General features: G+C 38.4%; 1 protein-coding gene and 1 long non-coding RNA gene across 2 annotated transcripts in view; one reads left to right on the forward strand and one right to left on the reverse strand.

Annotated features, from left to right (window-relative positions):
• LOC144371694 (uncharacterized) overlaps positions 1-21,434 on the reverse strand; it is a 638,576-nt gene that overhangs the window by 501,025 nt on the left and 116,117 nt on the right. The window contains exon 2 of the long non-coding RNA XR_013431691.1: positions 8,639-8,693. This is a non-coding gene — a long non-coding RNA (uncharacterized LOC144371694). The remainder of the gene's footprint in view (positions 1-8,638; positions 8,694-21,434) is intronic.
• LOC144371612 (uncharacterized) lies at positions 12,344-15,936 on the forward strand. Its single transcript, XM_078033977.1, has 4 exons — positions 12,344-12,644; positions 13,035-13,392; positions 14,186-14,345; positions 15,715-15,936. The coding sequence occupies exons 1-3, from the start codon at positions 12,594-12,596 to the stop codon at positions 14,305-14,307; spliced, it is 531 nt and encodes a 176-aa protein (XP_077890103.1). The 5' UTR covers positions 12,344-12,593; the 3' UTR covers positions 14,308-14,345; positions 15,715-15,936.

Raw genomic sequence — 21,434 nt, forward strand, 5'->3', positions numbered from 1 at the left:
AACAAGATATATAAAAAAAAAGGGCTGGGACAATTCATAATAGCTAAACTGTGGAACCAACCTAGATGCCCTTCAATAGATGAATGGATAAAAAAATGTGGCATATATACACAATGGAATATTACTCAGCAATAAAAGAGAATAAAATCATGGCATTTGCAGGCAAATGGATGGAGTTAGAGAATATAATGCTAAGTAAAGTTAGCCAATCCCAAAAAAACAAATGCTGAATGTTTTCTTTGATATAAGGAGGCTAATTCATAGTGGGACAGGGAACAGGAACATGGGAGGAATAGGCGAACTCTAGATAGGGCAGAGGGGTGGGAGGGGAAGGGAGGGGGCAGGGGGTTGGCAAGGATGGTGGAATGTGATGATCATTACTATCCAAAGTACATGTATGAAGACAAGAATTGGTGTGAATATACTGTGTATACAACCAGAGATATAAAAATTGTGCTCTCTATATGTAATAAGAATTATAATGCATTCTGCTGTCATATATAAATAAAAAATTTACATAAAAAAGGGCTGGGGATGTGGCTCAGTGGTTAAGCATCCCTGGATTTAATCCTCAGTACCATAAAAATAAATGAGTAAATAAAAAATAAAATGGAAATAACAATACATATATCATAGTTATTGTGAGGATTAAATAAAAATGTAATGTGGTTTTGACAATTATAAAATTAAAACCTAATAAATTACTGCTATTGTTATTTTTAATAAATACAATAAATGCCACACACACAAAAAAAGCAATCACACACAGTGCATCTTTGGCCCAGTACCATACGCTGCAGGGATTGACCTAATCAATTGTATTTTTAATTTTCTTCTAGTGAACCAAATGGAGGCTTAGAGAAACAGAAAATCAGCCTATTTATATAAAAATGGAAGTGTGCCATCCCTTTCCCTTAGGAGAAAGCCTAGCATAGGAGGCTGAATCCCTCATCCATTCAGTTGGCAAAGCCAAAGAGAGAACAGCAAAAGAGGTTTGAAAGAAACCTAATTCTGGACATAAATATATAATATGCTTGAATACATACTGGCGGCTGGAATTTCCCTAATCTCATATCACAGTTCCATTTCTGCATCAGTGAAGAGGTTTTCTGGGCATCAAAATGACACCTTTCCAGCAATATCATTACACCAAAGGTGTGGTAACCCACTATCTTCACCTCCCAACTAATTTAAAAGAAGCAAAAATGGTGGGGAGATATTACTAAATAATGAAGTAGTTGGATTTGGGTTAAAACCAGAAATTACTATGCCACAGTTTTCTTAAACCTGTTTCTTAGAAGCTTAAAAATAATTTTCTTTAAATTTACCATGCTTATTTTACTTTGCCTTTTCTGATCCAAGTATTACAGAAGTAAAAATAAAGTTTATTTTGATAAATTGCTTTCAACAAACAAATCCAGGAAACAGAGGTTTTAAATTATTTACATCCTCTGAAGATTTTTTTTAATCAGCTGAGAAAAAGTTTGATTCTCTATACTTCTGTAACACATTCATCCCCCTTTTCACTATTCTTACCAGGAGACATAGGCAGATGGGAGGGGTGGCATGGAGAAGGATGGAACCTAATGTGATACTGTAGATGTTAGTCTCCCTACAATTTGATGCCCATAATTTCTATTTTTATTTGGTTTTTTTATATATAGATGACAGTAGAGTATATTTTGACATATATTCATACATAGAGTTATAACATTCTAATTAGGATCCCATTCTTTTGGTTGAACATAATGTGAAGATTCACTGTGGTGTATTCATATATAAACATAGGAAAATGGGCTGGGGATATGGCTCAAATGGTAGCGCGCTCGCCTGGCATGTGTGCAGCCTGGGTTCGATCCTCAGCACCACATACAAACATAGATGTTGTGTCCACCAATAACTAAAAAATAAATATTAAAAAATTCTCTCTCTTAAAAAAAACAGATTCATTCTACTGTTGTTTTTGTTTTGCTTTATTTTTCTGGTACTGGGGATTGAACTCAGGGGCACTCAACCATTGAGCCACATCCCCAGCCCTATTTTGTATTTTATTTAGAGACAGAGTCTCACTGAGCTGCTTATTGCCTCACTGTTGCTGAGGCTCACTTTGACCTCTTGATCCTCCTGCCTTAGCCTCCCGAGCAGCTGAGATTATAGGCTTGTTCCACCGCACCTGGGCTCTACTGTTTTTCTTATTCCCATTGTCCCTCCCTTCTCTTCATTCCCCTTTGTCTAAACCAATGAACTTCTATTCTTTCCTCTCCTGCCCCTTATTGTGTTAGCATCCACATATCAGAGAGAACATTCAGCCTTTGGTTTATTGAGATTGGCTTATTTCACTTAGCATGATAGTCTCCAGATCCATCCATTTACTAGCAAATGCCATAATTTCATTCATCTCTATGGCTGAATAGTATTTCATTGTGTATATACACCATGTTTTGTTTATCCATTCATCTGTTGACGGGCACATAGTTTGGTTCCATAGTTTAGCTATTGTGAATTAGATGCTCATAATTTCTTGGTCTTGGATTTCTAAATTAGAGAAAAAATTGTGAACTATTTATGCTATGACAAAACAAATAGGACAATTAACTTGTTTCACAATTTCTATGACTAAATTCATGGATCTTATGACTATTTTAACCAAAATTATTCTTCCACTGGAATATGAGGATATTCCTCTGGGGCACTTTGGGCTTGTTAACAGATGATACAATAGGTTCACAATCTATTTTGCCAGCATGAGGTACAAATACAGTCCTAAATCAAATGGTGTAAGTCCATTATTGTTATCAGTGAGAGGATTTTGTGACCACCTACATTACATTCTCCAAACACTGTTTTACTGCTAGAAGGGCACACCATACTTCTTCCAATGTTGACTTTATTTTATTCTTAGTCATTCTCTCTGGAATCCCTATTCCATCATTTCCATCTATGGAAATATTGCCCACTTTTCAGACACCAGTTCAAGCAAAACTATTTCCACAAAGCCTTCCCTGATTCAAGAATATACATATATACAAGCACATTCCTGTAATTCCAATGACTTGAGAGGCTAAGGCAGGAGGATCACATGTTTAAGGGCAGCCTTAGCAATTTAGTGAAGCCCTGGGTCAAAATAAAAAAGGGCTGGAGATATAGATCAGTGGTAATTAATCTCTGTGTTCAATTCACAACACACACACACACACACACACACACACACACACACAAATAATACTTCTTGGACTGGAGATGTGGCTTAGAAGAAGAGTGGTTACCCAGCATGTGTGAGGCTCTGGGTTCACTCCTCAGTACTACACATACATACACACAGGAACATACTTTCAGAAGACATGACTGTTCCTGCTCCTGTAGCTACAAGAGGCAAAATAATTAGAATTCAGGGGTGTAAAGGTGAATTAGTATGGAGTTGCGGAGTGGGATATAGAGGACAGAAGGGCTCTGAATTCTGCAAGAATTTTTTTTTCCCCACAGATTTTATAGACTTTGAGTTGAAGCTGCTACAAAAGCTATAAATTGAGTGATCTGTCTTAAGACTAGATTGGATCAGAACACTAGAGAACCACCCACCAATATTCACAAAATTAGTCTAGTACCAAGTAATATACAATAGTAGTCTATCACAATGAGAAAGGCAATAACACAGAGAGAAATATTATGCAGGCAGCCAGAGATGGTCTAACCTACGAGAGAACTGAATACTAAGGGAAACCATCTGGCCATCTAGCCACCACTCTAGGTAAAAGGTAACAGCATCCTAACACTGTAAGAATTTGAAGACAAGCAAGTAGGGGGGTGAAAAATATAAGTACTTAGGATTAGACAAAGGAGAATGAAGGGAAGGAAGGAGGGTGGGAATAGGAAAGACAGTAGAATGAATAGGACTTTCTATGTTGGTAAATGAATATATGAACAGTGAAATTCCACATCATGTATACCCACAAGAATGGGATCCCGATTAGAATAAGTTATACTCCATGTATGTATAATATGCCAAAATACACCTACTGTCATGTGTATCCAAAAAGAACAAATAAAAATTTTTAAAAAAGGAATTTGAAGACTGTGATGCCCAAAGATAAAAATGACAAAATCTAAATCCACTTTAACTCCTGAGTACATTGATTCAATCACACATTATGGCTTGACCAAAGAAGAGCAGCACATTACTAGGCATAAATAATATTTACTTTGGGGCTGAGGTTGTGGCTCGGTGGTATAGCACTCACCTAGCATGCGTAAGGCACCAGGTTCGATCCTCAGCATCACATAAAAATAAAGGTATTGTGTTCACCTAAAACTAAAAAAATTAAAATGTTAAAAATATTTACTTTGGTCTCCACTTTTCTGGCAAATATTATGTTCAACATTCAATCAAAAAATTGAGATACATAGAAAAGCAAAAACAGCCCATTGTCAACAGATACACCAGCCAATACAAGCTGTTAGAACTATCATACAAGGACTTTAAACTATTATTTTGTTATGCTAAAGAGCTCATTGTGTTAATGTTGTTCTAATATATTAAGTGTGCTAGTAAAAAAAGGTAAACAACTTGCATGAATAGATGGGGAATTTTAATAAAGATAAAGAAATTTAAAGGAGTCAAGTAAAAAAAATAGCATTGACATACTGAAAGCAGCTGAGGCAAAAAGAAAAAAAATCAACAAATTTGGATATGGGCCAAAATGTATTAGTTTCCTAGGGATTCGGTAACAAAGTACTACAAATTGTTTGGCTTAAACAACAAGTGTATTTTTTCACAGTTCTGGGGGCTAGATATCTGAAAGCAAATTGTCAGCAGACTTGGTTCCTTATGAGAACTGTGAGGTAACATCTATTTCATGACTCTAAGTTTCTATTGGCTTGTTAGCAACCTTAGGCATTCCTTGGCTTTTAGATGTATTATTCCAATCTCTGCCACCATCTTCACTTGGTCTTCTTCTTGTCTCTGTTCAAATTTCCCAGTTTTATAAAGTACCAGTCATATTGGATCAGGGTTCACCTCAATGGTCTCATTTGAACTTTATTCCCTCTATAGAGGCCCTATGTCCAAATAAGCTCACATTTAAGGTTCTTGAGGTGAAGACTTCATTTTTTTAGATGTTGATGGACCTTTATTTTATTCATTTATTTATACATAGTGCTGAGAATCAAACCCAGTGCCTCACACACTCTAGGTAAGTGCTCTACCACTGAGCCACAATCCCAGCTCCTTCAATGTATTTTTAAGATGATTCAATGCAATGTTCAACAATGTGTATTCGCCAAACAAACACCAAGAGGAAATAGAGGTTTGGTCAAGAATGGCACACACAAGAATGGTAATACAATATCAAACTGTTTATGTGTGCAACTGAGGTCCCAGAAGGAGAAAAGAGAAAGAAAAAGGGAGAAGAAATATTTGAAAAGAAAATGACTGTGGATTTTCCAAAAATATTAATGTCACATCCAATTAGCTCAATAAACCTCAATCAAAGTAAATAACAAACAAAACCTATCACATCACAGTTAACCTGCTGGAAACTAAAAATCAGGAGAAAACATTGAAGGCAGTCAGGTTAAGGAAGAAGGAGGGAAACATTAAACATAGATAGCAGCAGGGGGATGTAGTTCAATGGTAGAGTGTATGCTTAACATGAGTTGGCCCTGATTTCAATCTTAGATACCAAAAACCAAAACAGAAAAAAAAAGAAATATATACAATACATACTTCTCATCAGAAAATATGCAAGCCAGAAAACAATGTAGTATTGTTTTGAAAGTATCGAAATGCAAGAAAACCTACCATCCTAACTGCTATCCATCAAAATAAAGTTGAAACAGACTTTTCAAAAGCTGAAGGAGCCAGTATAGTGGCGCACACCTGTAATCCCAGCAGCTTGAGAGGCTGAGACAGGAGGATCACAAGTTCAAAGTCAGCCTCAGCAATGGGGAGGCACTAAGCAACTCAATGAAACCCTGTCACTAAATAAAATATAAAATAGGGCTGGGGATGTGTTCAGTGGTCAAGTGCCCCTGAGTTCAGTCTCTGGTACAAAAAAAAAAAAAAAAAGCTGAAGGAATTCACTTGCAGAAATTTATCACTACAAGAAATTTTTATGATACTAAACAAAATTTGGATCTAAGCAAAGACATAGTAAATGCTAAAAAGGAAGGGATTTTCTTATTTTTAATTGTTTAAAAAATGATTGACAGTCTAACACAAAACAGTAACAATTATAGGGCTGAAAGCATATGTAAGAGTATAATATATGATAAATAGCACAAGGTCAAGAGAAAGAAAATGAAGACAGGCATGGTGGCACATACCTATAATTCCAGCAACTGGGGAGGCTGAGGCAGAGGATCATAAGTTTGGACTAAATGGGCAACTAAGTGGGCACCTGTCTCAAAAGTTGATTATATTAGCTTAGTGGTAAAGCATCCCTGGGTTCAATCCCCAGCACAAACAGAGAAAAATGAAAGTATACTGTTGTAAGATTCTTATAGTATAAGTGAAGGGGCATTATTTTTATATAATTATATATATATTTGATAAGGGAGATTTAACCCGGGAAGCTTTACCACTGAGTAACGTCCCCAGTCCTTTTTGTTTTTTATTTTGAGATAGTGTCTCGCTGAGTTGCTGAGGCTGGCTTTGAACTTGCAGTCCTCTGCCTCTACCTCCCAAGTAGCTACCACACCCAGCAAGGAGCTATATATATTATATATAATATATATATATATATAACATACACATACACACATATTTAATATATATTATATACTTAATAAATATATTTACTATTTATATAATATATATTATATAAATACACATATATTTATCTTTATTGTATCTTTTTAAAATACTTTTATTTTTATTTACTTTTATGTGGTGCTGAGGTTCGAACCCAGTACTTCACACGTGCTAGGCAAGTGTTCTACCATTGAGCCACAACTCCCACCCCAAGGGGCATAATATTTTTAAAATAAACTATCAAATTAAAATGTATTTTGTAAATACCAATGCAACCACTAGAAAATTAAAAAGGAATAATTGATGACTTAATTGAGGAAATAAAGTAGAATCATTAACTGGATGAACTAACACCAATAAAGTAATATACTAAGATGTGTTTAGTCAGAACAGTGAATCCAAATTCATGGCAATCATATGAAGGGAAAAAGGCAAGAATACATTTCACAACTCGGAATTAGGAAGGAAAGACAGAATGACTTTCAAACAACTCCATGTACAAGGAAAGGGGTTGGAGTAGTTGCAAATGCCTCTCCTTTCAAGAATAAATCATTATCAAATTGTAACTTAAGAAAGGTTTATACAGGACTGGGAACGGTGGTGCACTCCTGTAATTTCAGCTGCTCTGGAAGCTGAGGCAGGAGGATTGGGAGTTCAAAGCCAGCATCAGCAAAAGCAAAGTGCTAAGCAACTCAGTGAGACTCTGTCTCTAAATAAAATAAAAAATAAGACTGGGGATATGGCTCAGTGATCAACTGCCTCTGATTCAATCCCTGGTACACCCCTACCCCGAAGAAAGGGTTATACAACTAACAGGAGTGCTAAGGGAGTGGGAGCGAAGTGGAAGTACAACACAATATGAGACACAATCATAGAGTCAATACATGGCATAACTGATATTTGGCCTTTTACTGCATGACTTTCTCCCTAACTGCTAAATTATTAATACTAGGCCACATAGTAGATGCTCAATAATAGCTGTTGATTATATCATTCTGTGTTGTTATCTCTTTCCCTTCTATCTATGAGAATCCAGTCCATTTTACAAGGCCTGACTCAAATGCAATCTCCTCCATGCCATTCTTGATCTACTCTTCCCCATCCTCCAAGGGTCTATAAAAATGATGATAAAAGTTTAGCATTTATAGAGTGACTATAGTGTGCCAGGTACAATGCTAAGAGTTTCTATTATCTTATTAAAATCCTACCAATAATCCCATTAAAGAGATACTGTTATTATTCACATTTTGGAGAACAGTTTCAGAGATGCTTACATATGGCTTACTCAAGGGTATTCAGCAGAGAGCCAATATTCCAACAAAGGTGTCTGAAAGCAAGGACATACTAACAGAGTTTGGAGAAATGCATTAGGTTTTCTTCTTCTTCTGAACCATTTCTGAAAGGCCTTGCTGAAGATCCAGGAGGAATAGTTACACAAAACATTCTCACCGGGCAAGGTGGCACATGCCTATAATCCCAGCAGCTCTGGAAGCTGAGGCAGGAGGACTGGGAGTTCAAAGCCAGCCTCAGCAAAAGCAAGGTGCTAAGCAACTCAGTGAGACCCTGTCTGTCTCTAAATAAAATACAAAATAGGCTGGGGATGTGGCTCAGTGGTGGAGTGCCCCCGAGTTCAATCCCCAGTCTCCCCACTACAAAAAAAAAAAAATTCTCTTCTAATCCACACAACAAAATCACACTATCCCTTAAATGCTTGGTCTTTTTATTATCCATATTATAGTCTCTTAAGCTTCCTATGGATATCGGTTTCCTCTACTTTCTAAACATTAACAACGCATTTGTTTGCCAACAGTAATTCAGAAAATCAGAAGACTCAAAGATCTTGTAACGTATAAGGATAAAGACGGAGGCGCTTAGTAGTAGAGTACTTACCTAGTATGAGTGAGAACCTTAGTTCAATCCTTGGTAATCTCCAAGAAAAACTTTCCTAGATGAGAATGGAAAAAGAAATGTTGTCAGGGCCACCACTGAGTTGAGGTAGGTTTAAATGAAAGTAAAAGGCATTAGCATACCATCATTTCACTCGTTTCCTTTAAATCTAGCACACTTGAATCCCCATTATCTCCCCAAATCAATTATGGATTTTCACATTTGTGGATTTTCATCACTCCAGGAACCATAATAAAGGGCAGCTCACCATGTATTAGTCTAATCCTAGATTATATTTCAAGTAAATAATATTAGGGAAATATCAGAAATGGCATTAATGCCATAAACAAACCATTAATTCAGATCATCTAGTTCACATGGTGTCTTACTGGAAAACTAATTCCAGGTTGCTCAGTCTGGTTAATAAGAGGGTAAAAAAGGAAGAGGAATAAGGAAATGTTTCTCCTCTGATATTAGCTGAATGATCCATATTTCAAATAACTAGAACAAAAGTCAGGATGCAACTACCATACCAAAGCAAATAGTAGTTTTTTAAAAAGATCAAAAAATAGCAATCTGTGGTCACATGTGGCCTAAAAGCATTTTGTATATGTCCAAGTAGTCATTAAATGCAGGTGAGTTCACATTTTAAAGACACAATCATGCAATCTAGTAATTCAGGAGGCTAAGACAGAAGGATTCCAAGTTTGAGCCAACCCAGCCAACTTAGCAAAATCCTAAGGAATTTAGCAAGACCCTGTCTCAAAATGAAATATTAAAAGGACTGAGAACATAGCTTAGTGGTAAATAATGTTCCTGTGCTCAATCCCCAGTATCACCCCCACCAAAATGGTTGTTAGCATCTATTGAAACAGCAAACAACAAAGGCCATGCACCCACATAATAAAAAATGACGAAACAATAGCTGCCCCAATTAATCAAGGCACATTCTTTACAACTAACCAATGTCAATCACAAAGTTGGAGGGACAACAAGCAGTTGTTGTACAGCTTCACATAGGAGACGAGAAATCTTGGTTCTAGGCCTGATTTCTCCATTAAACTAGCATAACATTGAAGAAAAAAGTTACCTACACTGGGCCACAGTTTCTGTATTTGATAAAGAATAGGGTAGACACAAATCCCTCTCCTCCCACCAATCCTACCCTCCTAGGAAGTGCTAACAGGTATAGTCTCACATCATCAGTGAGAAAAAGGTTTACTCAACAGATAGGGGCAGCAGTTAGCTGTTTAGAAAAATAAAGCCACCTGAATTATGAATTGCATAGTACATGCTTTTAAACTCCAGATAGAAAAGGATGTATATGGTAAAGATTCATGCTAAAAAGAAGAAAATATACACTTGAATGGTCTTAGGTTGTGTGAATTTAAAAGCAATGGAAGAAAATACATATGAAAACATTAGTAAACATTTTATTGAAAAAAGGAAAAATACAGGTAGAAATTTAAACAAACTTAAAAGGAAAATGCAAATTGAGGAAAACACAAGAAGAAGGGAAAATGATGTATACCTCAACTTGAAAGCATGTGTCTCTCTCAGTCGTCCACAAAAAGGAAAGCAGAGGGTAAACTCCAGCCCACTAACCAGAGGGGAAGAGGAATAAATGAGTGGCCCTGAGACCACCTGAGGGCTCCATGCCCAGTCAGAGGGTTGTTGCTCAAGGCCTAAGGAACCCTGTTGCTTCCACTCTATAAATTAAACAACTCCACGGGGAAGGCAGAACAAGGCCCTTCCTCTCATTTTGTAGATGAGAAACACTGAGGCCCAGAGAAGCTAAGCAAGTCTGCAAAGTCTTAACAAGTGCTTAAGTGCTAAAACCAATCCTAGAACCCAGCTGGGGTTCTGCCTCAGCACAGTCACCTGTGAAATGAGGAAGCTGGATGAGATCCCTGGTTCCCCAAGTGCAGTGCTCACAAGAGCAGCCCCAGCCTCCCAGGGGAACTTGACAGAAATGAAATTCTCAGACCCTGCCCAGACCCAGGGAAGCCTGACCTCTGGCATGGGACCCAGCCATCTGTTGTGACAAGCCCTCCCGCTGCTTCTTTCCACATGCAAGCGTGGAGAGTGACAGATTCCATGACTGCTAATGGCCCTTCCAGACCTCACACATGTACATGTAACTGTAAGCATTCATCTCCAGGGCATTTTGTGCAAAACCACAAGGTCTCCTTGACCTAGAACTAAAAGGTAAAGAATAAATCAAATAAAAACTGGAGTTTGTGTTAACAGGAGGCAAAATACTCCCTTCTCTCCCTTTGGTTGAATTTATATGCCTATTGTGTATGTTAAAGCTGCCTGTCTGCAGTCAGGTGCATATTGTACTCTACATGAGGCTTTCTTCCTTGGCTCTGGGTGAAGAGAGGAGCAATGAGCTACCCCCAAAAAAGCAGTCTGGAGAAACTAGTCATAGAGGATGAAGATGACAGGACCTTCTTTTCCAATCTTGAGATACGAGAAAAAGAAAAATTTACATGCTCTCATTAATGATATTTAACGGTATTATATTTCTAAAATGTAATATATGAAATATGTTGTTTTGTATTATCTTCAAAAACTAAGCTGGGCGCAGTGGCACATGCCTGTAATCCCATTAGCTTGGGAGGCTGAAGCACGAGGATCAGGAATTCAAAGCCAGCCTCTGCAAAAGCAAGACGCTAAGCAACTCAGTGAGACCCTGTCTCTAGATAAAATACAAAATAAGGCTGAGGATGTGGCTCAGTGGTTGAGTGCCCCTGAGTTCAATCCTCAGTACCAAAATAAAATAATAATATTAGTGTTTCAAAACACTTTTTATAGAATGAGAATAAAATTGATTTCTCCATAATTTCAGAATTGCTTACAATTGAAGTCGTAAGTAGGTCTTGACATCAATAAGAAGTCTTGATCTGTTACCTCAGAAATATCCTGGGAATCCTGCCCATTTGATGTCTGTCATACTTAGCTCTTAAGAGATGACCTGGTCTTTTTTTAAAAAAAAGTCTCTTTTATTTTCATTCTCTGGAGTCATGAAGTGAATTTGGCAGGATTCATTAAGCCTCATCCAATACCCGTCGTTTACTACCTCATCAACACTCAGTTCTGAATGCATCCACTTCAACTTTGTCCATTATTTTCTAAATAGTTTTAACCATGTTAAACCACACAAAATCTTATCAGTCTCAGAAAGTTTTAACTACTTTTTCTTTTAATTTTTTTTAGTTGTAGATGGACACAATATATTTATTTTTAGGTGGTGCTGAGGATAGAACACATGTGAGACGGGCACTCTCCACTGAGCCACAGCCACAGCCTAGTTTTAACTACTTTTGAGGTCTGGATTATACAACATTTTTATGACTATCCCTACTTGAATAAGCATTATGACCAGGTGGAAATCAGTGAACTACTTACTCACTGTAAACATGCCTCAGGGTTACTTCCATGTTAAACAACTATACTTTTGTCAATAATCATCAAATCAAAAGGATAGGACTGGTGTGGAAATAAAGGGTTTCCCTTTAGGCTAAGGCTTCAAAGAAAAGGTACAGGATGCTCAATAGTCCTAGAAACTAAGGCCCTTGATCATTCATTGGACACAGGGCATGTCAATCTTCTCTTATCAGCAAATGAGCTTAGAGCTTGTCACGAGGGGCCGCAATCCTTTGTTGACAGTTCTGAACCCGCCTCATCACCTGCCGTTGGGAAGTTTTCATTCTTATTGGGGGGTCTTCTGAGGCTCAGACTTGGTTGACAACTCCTGGGGCCTGGGATTGACCCTCTGCCCTTCGTGTAGTGGGGCCTCGTCAGACACCACCCACAGACTGCTGTGTTCTCTGAAAGAGGCTTCTTTGCCCCCTCTTTCCCCTCCCCTCTGTGGCAGCCTGCTAGACAGCCACTATCTTTGCTGTCAACGTTGCCCCACTCCGATTGCAGCTCAGTTGAGGTACTGATTGTTGTCATGTCTGCCACAGGGGATAGAAACCGTACCCCAGATGGCCGAAACAGACGGGTAAGCCCAATGGGAGAGTGGATGGGGCTGTTGGAGTGGGTGAAGGGATGGACCGCGACTTGGGCCCAGATGTGGGTGACATGGCACCTGAGACCATCAAAGCTGAGGTGACTGGGCCTTGGGTGGTGGAGGTCCCAGAGCCCAAGGGAGGCCCCAAGGAGGAAGAGGGAGCCCAGGCCCTAATCCTACCCAGAGCCTGGGAGGGTGGGGATGCCGAGGAATATTTGGATGTTGGACCAACAGAGGAGGAGGGAGGGGACCTGGCAGAGAGCCAGGATATCGTAGTGGATATCTGTCAGTTGCTCATGCTTGGCTTTCTGGTGCATGTTCCTGGATCTGGATCATTCACTTCTGCACCACATCTACTACAATTACCACATCCTGATCCAGTCCCTTCGCAGCCAAGTCAACCAGCGATCCCGATCCCGGTCACCTGTATTAAGCAGCTCAAGTGAGCTCCAGGTGATGCAGATGCCCCAGAGACGAAGAACAAGGGCCATGACTCGGATGATCCAAGGCGAGAGCCAGGGCCTGGGCCTGGGCCTGGGCCTGGGCCTGAGCCTTGGTCTGAGCCTGGGCTTTAGCCTGGGATTGAGTCTGAGCCGGCTGGACGCAACCGCCTCTATCCCAGTGGCCCAGCACACAACACAAAGCAGCATAGCAATTCAGGATCCAGAACAGCAGGCAGAAGAGGTGGTGGAAAAAGAACCGGCAGAGGAGATCATAGCACAGATCACTGATGTGAGAGGTGAGGAAATGGTGGACCCACAGCTGCAGAGGCGCTAGCTGGTGCTGCAAAATGGGAAAGCACTGACCTTGGGTAGGGAAGTGGTGGGTCCTGACCCCCTCCAAATTAAGGCTGAATGTGCCAGGGTAGAAGCCCAATTCAAAGCAACCTTTGCAATTTTGAAAAAAAATATGCTGTCCTTTACCAACCTGTATTTAATAAGAGCTGGGACTGTCGATGCAATTTGCCAGCGGACAGATGAGTGTCAGGTGTTCAGGAGGGAGCTCGGGAGGAAATGGAAAGAACCCTGGAGAGAAGAAATAGCAAAGGGTGCACCTCCTCTTTGGTTCACAGCTTTTGAAAGTGAAAAGGGTCTTAGAAAGTTGAGCCTAAAAATGATTTGAGAACACGTGGTAAAAAAGACAGGTTCTGGGGTTAAGGAAACAATTAGCTTCACTGCAGAATTTCTCTTTGAGACAAACAAGTATTTTCCCAACAAATTTTTGACCAAAACATTAAAAATGCAAACTGACCCAATCACTCTGACCCTTTCTTCCCTGAAGGAGAAGTAATCAGCAGCATTAGGTGGGAGATTTCCTGGGAAGAGGGGAACATGTCACTGTGGAAATGATCAAGCAGCAAAAATATGAGGGCCATGGAAGGGTGATGTCAACCAGCAGGAAGGTGCCTGGCCATGTTTTCTTAGCTACTTCTTCTTGCTTCTCCTGAGGGGAGATGATTGGTGCTGCTGCTGGGTATGAATTGGGCTAGTTTTTCCATCTGATCTCACTGTTTGTATTATTCTTCACCAAAGAAATAACTAAATACGAGTATGAACACTGGAATGAAGACAATGAAGACTTTGTCATTAAGAAAGAGATGAAAACAGAGGAAAAAAATAAGAAGGAAAATGAAAAACAAGGAGGACTTGCATAGGAACCTGATCTGGTGGATAGCAACCCCAGAAAATTCAGGTATCTGTGTATAGCTTTGAGTATCACTCAAAAAATCCTGACATTTATCTGTTACTAACAGCTTTAATTTTTAAAATTCTAGTAAATTAATTAAATTTATTTAAAATTACATAAAAAACTCAATTTAACTTACTAAGAATGTTACTAGAATAATCATGTAGCTAATAATATAAAATATAGTACATTCTGAAAAGTACTTCATGGCTATTCATCTGCTCTTGTAGGATCTTTTGTACTCTAGCTGTAAGACTACTATCAAGTGGTAAATATATCAGACTTAGTACCTGAGACCAATATCCATTAAGAAAATTTACCAGAAGCAGCAGCTAAAGTGGCTGGGCCAGGCACTAGTGGGGTCTTCATTACTTGGCCATTTAAATGGAGTTTCCTATACTAAATAGGATGCAACAGCTTACAGAATATGACTACTAACAAATAGCAAAAGTTATGAATTTCAAGTAGGACCATATTTAATGGTTAATATCTAAATATGCATTTTTTAAATTTTTATTTATTTTTTTAGTCATACATGACAGTAGAATGCATTTTGATATATAATACATACATGGAATGTACATACATCAATCATATTGTCTATTCTATTCTGCTGCCTTTCCTATCCTCCCTACTCCTCCCCTCCTCTCCCATCCTTTCTCTCTATCCAATCTAATGTGACACACTTTTTTTCTTTTTCTCATTACAACATCATATATGTATTCTGTATAACAATGAGGTTCTCCTTCCATCTTCTGTGTAACTCCCCTTCTCCCTCTTTTTCCCTCCCACCTCTCTCTAAATATGCATTTTGCTAGAATTTTTTTATATTTTATGTCAGTCAAAAGAAACTTACAGTTCATAATTTATGACTGAATTGATAATTAAGTCTTAAGGTATATGTCTTTCAGTATATTTAGATGCTCAACATTTTTCTCTTCTGTTTTTGCATTTTCATAGTTGTGTATTTTATAACAGCCTCTTTCTCACAGCGTACATGTGGAAACCAAGGTTCTGGGAGGGTAAAGGAATACCATTTGTGGTACCACTAGAGGTTTAAGAGATTTATTTAAATTCCAGAATGGCCACTCAAACAAAAACCACTACAAAATATGTGTGCACACACACATACGACACAATTTTTTATGTTAGGCACAAAGGAAACAAGGTTGATATGATCACATGATTGAAGCCATCAGTTTGACAAACACTCTGATATCCAAGCATGCACACTTTAAGAGGAAAACGTGTTCTCTACTTGATATATAGCACACAAATGCAGAAAATATACATAGGACTGTTACACTTAGAAAATCATGGGTGCTGGTTAATCTTGTGTAACTGTTTATTTTCTGTCATTTCATCCTGCATTTAGGAGGAATAAAAAGAAGATAGAAGAGAAGAAAGAATCTGTTGTTCACTGTTTTTAGGTTTTTCATTATTCAGAAGCCCGTGGGATATTTAATGTTCATCATCCTAAAAGTGATATTCTATGAAAAATACCTTTTTCTTACCTGTTGCAATTATATTTAATGATGCTTAATAAAGTTAAAAGAAGGGTTTGTTTGAAATCAATAAAGAGAAATACGGGCAGATTTTGTTTACACAAACAATCCTGACTCAAATCTCTTTTATTTCTTCGTTTTGGCCCCCTTACCCTATTGAAAGGTAAACCTGTTTAAACTTGTTTTACTTTGGCCAAAAACAAATTTAAAATGAAGTTTAAAATAATTTTGGTAAAGAGAAAGATGGAGGACAAGCCTTTAGAGCTCTGTTGTCCATTATTTTAGTCACTAGCCATCTGTAGCTACTAAACACATGAAATTTTGCTAATATGATTTGATATTTGCAGTAATTGTAAAAAATAGTGTAGCATATTAATAAATAGTGTAGCATATTAATAGTGTAGCATTATTAATAATTTTAATATTGATGACACGTTGAAATGATCATATATTTAATTAAAATACAGTTTTGAAACTTTGCCAGTTTATTTTCTAATGTGTCTACTAGAAGACTGAAAGTTCCATATGTGGATTTCATTATATGTCTACTAAACAATCCTGGTCTAGTGAATAGTTTTGAAGGAAATTTCATGAATGTTCCAGGTTGTCTGGAGGCCACGTGGTGCTACTAAGCCTGAGCCCAGACTTTGACTTGGAGCAGTGGTTTTCAAAGTTTGTTCCCTAAATAGCATCATCATATTACCTAGGAATTCTTAAGCTCCACCTAGGACCTACTGACTCATAAACCCACAGAGTGGGGCCAGCCATCTGTGTTTTAAACAGCCCTCCAAGGGATTCTGATGCACAGTAATGTTTGAGAACCACAGCCTCATAACAACAGAGGAAGCATCTGAGACTCACCTAAACTAAGACCAGCCTTAATTCACTGTCTTGGAACTGTTGCAGGCAAACTGAATGGGATGGCATGGACTAGACTAAAAGGAGACACAGGGGCAAAGATTGGGTGATGGCAACAGAAAAATGCATAAGAGAAGAAGCTAGTTCCAGAAGGATATGAACATGATATCATATGTAAAGCCTAGGAAAACACAAATGATATATAGAGAGACTAAAAGGCATGCATGTGAGAGATGCATACAAATGTAGCATACAGAAAGGTGTGTTTTGAAAAGATAAACACATTTAAGATGGGAAAGGGAGGGATTTTTCTGTGGAGAGTTCCATGGTAGGTATCACCCCTATTGTAGTTTTACATTTTGTAAGGTGAGTGGTAGATACAGAGATGTTTTTAGTAGCATTTTCTATCATTATGTAGTTCTAAAATACTACCAAAGTAGTAGAAGGGGAGCAGCTCTTCCTACACTAGTGGAGCAGGACTTATGGAAGTCCTAGAATTCTAAATCCTATAATGGCCTCATGTCATTGTAAAGGTACATTTGTCACAGAAGAAGATAAACCATAAGTGAAACATGTTGTATGAGTTGATTTAAACTTAGATCTCCAAATGAATTCCTGTCCTCATGAAGCCAGATTTAAAGATAGGTAATCAATGTAGCTAGGTAAATTGAGTTAGGTCGGATCTAGAAGGCCAATTTGAGTGAGTTTGGGAAGTTGGAGACTGTCCCTTGAGGAATCTTATCAAGAACCTGCCCCTGCTCCAACCTGTTGCCAAGGTTACCTGTCTGTCCCAGGAATTGCCCCCCCCCTTACAGGGAGCTATAAGGTTGTTAATGTATCCTTATCTACTCCACCCTCCCCTTCCTCCTTCAGCCCACTTATTTCCCACCTTTCGGCTATCCCACCAAGCATTCCTGGGCCTACTCACATATGCAGGAAGGAGAAAGCTAAGGGGAGAAAGGCAGAACAAAGGAATCCTAGGACATATAAAAAGGGCAGAACACCTAGCCTCTTGGGATACCAGGATACCAGCTATGGTGCCCTTCTCCCTCCTGGGAGAAGTCTATGTTGCCCCCTTTAAAATAAACCCTGCTTCATATGTTTGCCTCAGCGCACTTCTCTAATGTTCAAACTTCAACATGTGGGGAAGCACATGTGGATAACCAGTGGTATCACTAACCAAGTTAAATATCTGGCTGGCTAGGCTAAATATGTGATCTAATACTCTTTTCTCTCCCTCACTACATGCTTCACCTTGTTGTCTGAGCACAGTGGCCCCATGCTTCCAAAAATATTGGGTTCTAGGAGTTCATCTTGCAATAAGACTTAGAACTAGTTCCTGAGTGAGACTGAAGGACAACTACCAATAATTATGTCCCTTCTACTCACTGCCAGAGGGAGACAAGATAACCAGCCAAGCCAGAAGCTATTTGAATTTGAAAGTGACAAGTTTTTTTTTTCTTTTTGGTCTCAAACAAGTTCTATACAATTTACATTTTAAATGTAAGCCTAGGAGAGAGAGATCTAGCAAAAGCTAAGAAAACAATAGAGATGCCTTTTTTGGATCCTAGCTGTCCCATATTTTAGACCCAGCTATAAAGTCATATTCCTCACCTTCTTTTGAATGCTACATAGCCTCAGGAGCATTGCCCCATCTGATCAATGAAGAGAAGTTCCCCTGTGTCCAGTCCCTGATTGGGCCCTGTTCAGGTGCCAACTGTCAAAGCCTCACCCTTCTTTGACTGCCATAGCCTTTAATTTAGGAACTGGATGTGGGGTGATGAGGGGATGAACAAAAGACAAAGAAAATAAAAGGTGGGGCTAGGTGATTCAACCAAGCCCTGGTGAGGCTTGACTGGCACCAGAGCTAGCTCTGCACATTTATTTAATAGATTGTAGATTGTGGCTCAGCGATAGAGTGCTCATCTAGCACGAGGCACTGGGTTCGATCCTCAGCACCACATAAAAATAAAGGCATTGTGTCCAACTACAACTAAAAAAAATATTTAAAAAAAATGGTTATTTGTGGGAAAGTTTCAGCAAAGAAGGCAATCAGAAGGATGCAGAACTGTTGAGACATTAGGGTCATCTTGCTTTGCTCAGAATCCTCTATCCCTGGGAGTTGGTATCTGAACTCAAGGCCTTGATTGATAACTCTGATCTTTGTACAAAGTTTTCTTGGGCTGGCATGACCATAACAACTGCAGAATCTTGATCTCTACCTTCGCACAGGCAGCTCCTGGCACAACTGTAGACACAAGAGAGTCAGAGGCCATGATTGGATTCATTGCTCTACACAACTCACCCTCTACCCATCTCTCTCTTTCCTCCCCAACTATTCATACACAAAACTTCTTTAGTAGCAGTATTTCCTTATACCAGTGCCCAACTAAAGGCCACAGGCTTGGTCAGGTGCAACTCTGTAGAGGCCCTTTATGTGAAGCAAAACCTCTTAAGAACACCTTAAATCCTCTGAATACCTTCAGGTCTCAGTTGTCAGGATCCTATTTGACTTCCCTCCCCAAGTCACATACAAACAGAGACATACTACAGAACAGGCTTTGTTGTATATGTTTGTGGTTGCTGTTACAAAGATCAAGGAAGCTATAAAGAATCTGAAAACATGTCAGAATGTGCCTTTTGTCATTAAAAAATAAACAATTGAAGAACTGAACTTTGTTAACTGGAAAATAAATTATTATATTTTTCTCCTTCCTTTTTTGGGGGGTAAAGGGGATACCAGGGATTGAACACAGGGCACTTAACCACTGAGCTACATCCCCAGCCCTTTTTTATTTTTTTATATTGAGACAGGGTCTCGCTAAGGGCTTAGGGCCTCACTAAGTTGCTGAGGCTGGCTTTCAACTTGCGATCCTCCTGCCTCAGCCTCCTGAGTCACTGGGATTACAGGCATGTGCCACCAAATCAGGCTGAAAAATAAATCATTAATGGAGAGTTCACAGAGTGAGAATTACCTAATAGAGGTCCACTCTGAGAAAAGAGGGAAGGGAAGTGTAACAGAATGGGTAAAGGGCATCTACCTAAATGAACTATTTACAATGGGAATACAAAGGGAATAAAATCCAGTCAATCGAAAACCTGGTCTTATTGCTCCAACTTGAGGCCTTAAAAAAGGAAGAACAAACTATTTCCAAAATCAGTAGAAGACTGGATATAATTAAGATCAGAGCCAAAATTAATAAAATTGAGAATTAAAAAAAATACACAGGGTCAACATAGAGTTAATTCTTCAAAAAAATTGATAAACCATTAGCTAAACTAACCAAAAGCAAGAAGACTCAAAAAAGAAAAATTAGGGATTAAAAAGGAGATATCACCACAGACATTTCTAAAATCCAGAAGATCATTAGAAACTATTTTATTTATTTATTTATTTATTTAGGGTGCTGGGGATTGAACCTACAGACACTTTACCACTAAGCCACTAAAAATAAATAAAGGCATTGTGTCCAACTACTCAGTCCTTTTTAATATTTATTTAGAGACAGGGTCTTGCTGAGTTGCTTAGGACCTTGCCAAGTTGCTGAGTCTGGCTTTGAACTTGTGATCCTCCTGCCTCAGTCTCCAGAGCCACTAAAATTACAGGTGTGTACCACTGTGCCTGGAAGTTTTCAAAATGTATTCTCCAGTAAACTGCAATATACAAAAGACATTGACAAATTTGTAGACACATATGACCTGCCCAAATTGAATCAGGAAGTTACTGAAAACCCAAACAGACAAATATCAAGAAATGAAATTGGAACAGCAATTAACAGCCTTCCAACAAAGAAAAATCTCAGGAATAGATGGATTCTCAGGTGAGTTGTAGTGAAGTTTTAAAGAACTAACACCAAAATTTCTCATATATGAAATTGAGCACTCCCTAATACACTCTAGGAAGCCAGACTAACCCCAATACCAAAACCAGATAAAGATACATCATAGAAAGAATACTACAGACCTATATCCCTAATAAACACAGATGCAAAAATCCTTAATAAAATATTAGCAAACTGGGGCTGGAGATGTGGCTCAAGTTGTAGCATGCTCGCCTGGCATGCGTGCAGCCAGGGTTCGATCCTCAGCACCACATACAAACAAAGATGTTATGTCCGCCGAAAACTAAAAAATAAAAATATTAAAATTCTCTCTCTCTCTCTCTCTTAAAAAAATATTAGCAAACTGTATTAAAAACACATCAAGAACAGAACCCTAAAGAAGTCAAAGAAGACCTTAGAAGATGGAAAGATCTACCGTGCTCTTGGATAGTCAGAATTAATATTAAAAAGCACTATATGGTCATCATTATACAAAATATATGTAAGAAGATTTGAAGTTGGTGTCAGGCATAACTTATATACAGAGATATGAAAAATTGTGGTATATGTGTATTAAGAATTGTAAAGTACATGTATAATGGCATAATTTGGCATGAACATACTTTATATACAGAGTTACGAAAACTTGAGCTGTAAATGGGTAATAATGACTGTAATACATTCCACTATTGTCATGTATGTAAAATTTTTTTTAAAAATGTTATCAGAAAAAAAGCACTATACAGATTTAAAGCAATTGTAATCAAAATCCCAATGACATTTCTCATAGAAATAGAAAAAACAGTCATGAAATTCATCTGGAAAAATAAGAGACCCAGAATAGCTAAAGCAATCCATAGCAGGAAGAGTGAAGCGGGTGACATCACTATACCAGACCTTCAACTATACCA

Source organism: Ictidomys tridecemlineatus, chromosome X, assembly GCF_052094955.1.
Source record: "Ictidomys tridecemlineatus isolate mIctTri1 chromosome X, mIctTri1.hap1, whole genome shotgun sequence".
Classification (NCBI taxonomy): Eukaryota; Metazoa; Chordata; class Mammalia; order Rodentia; family Sciuridae; genus Ictidomys; species Ictidomys tridecemlineatus.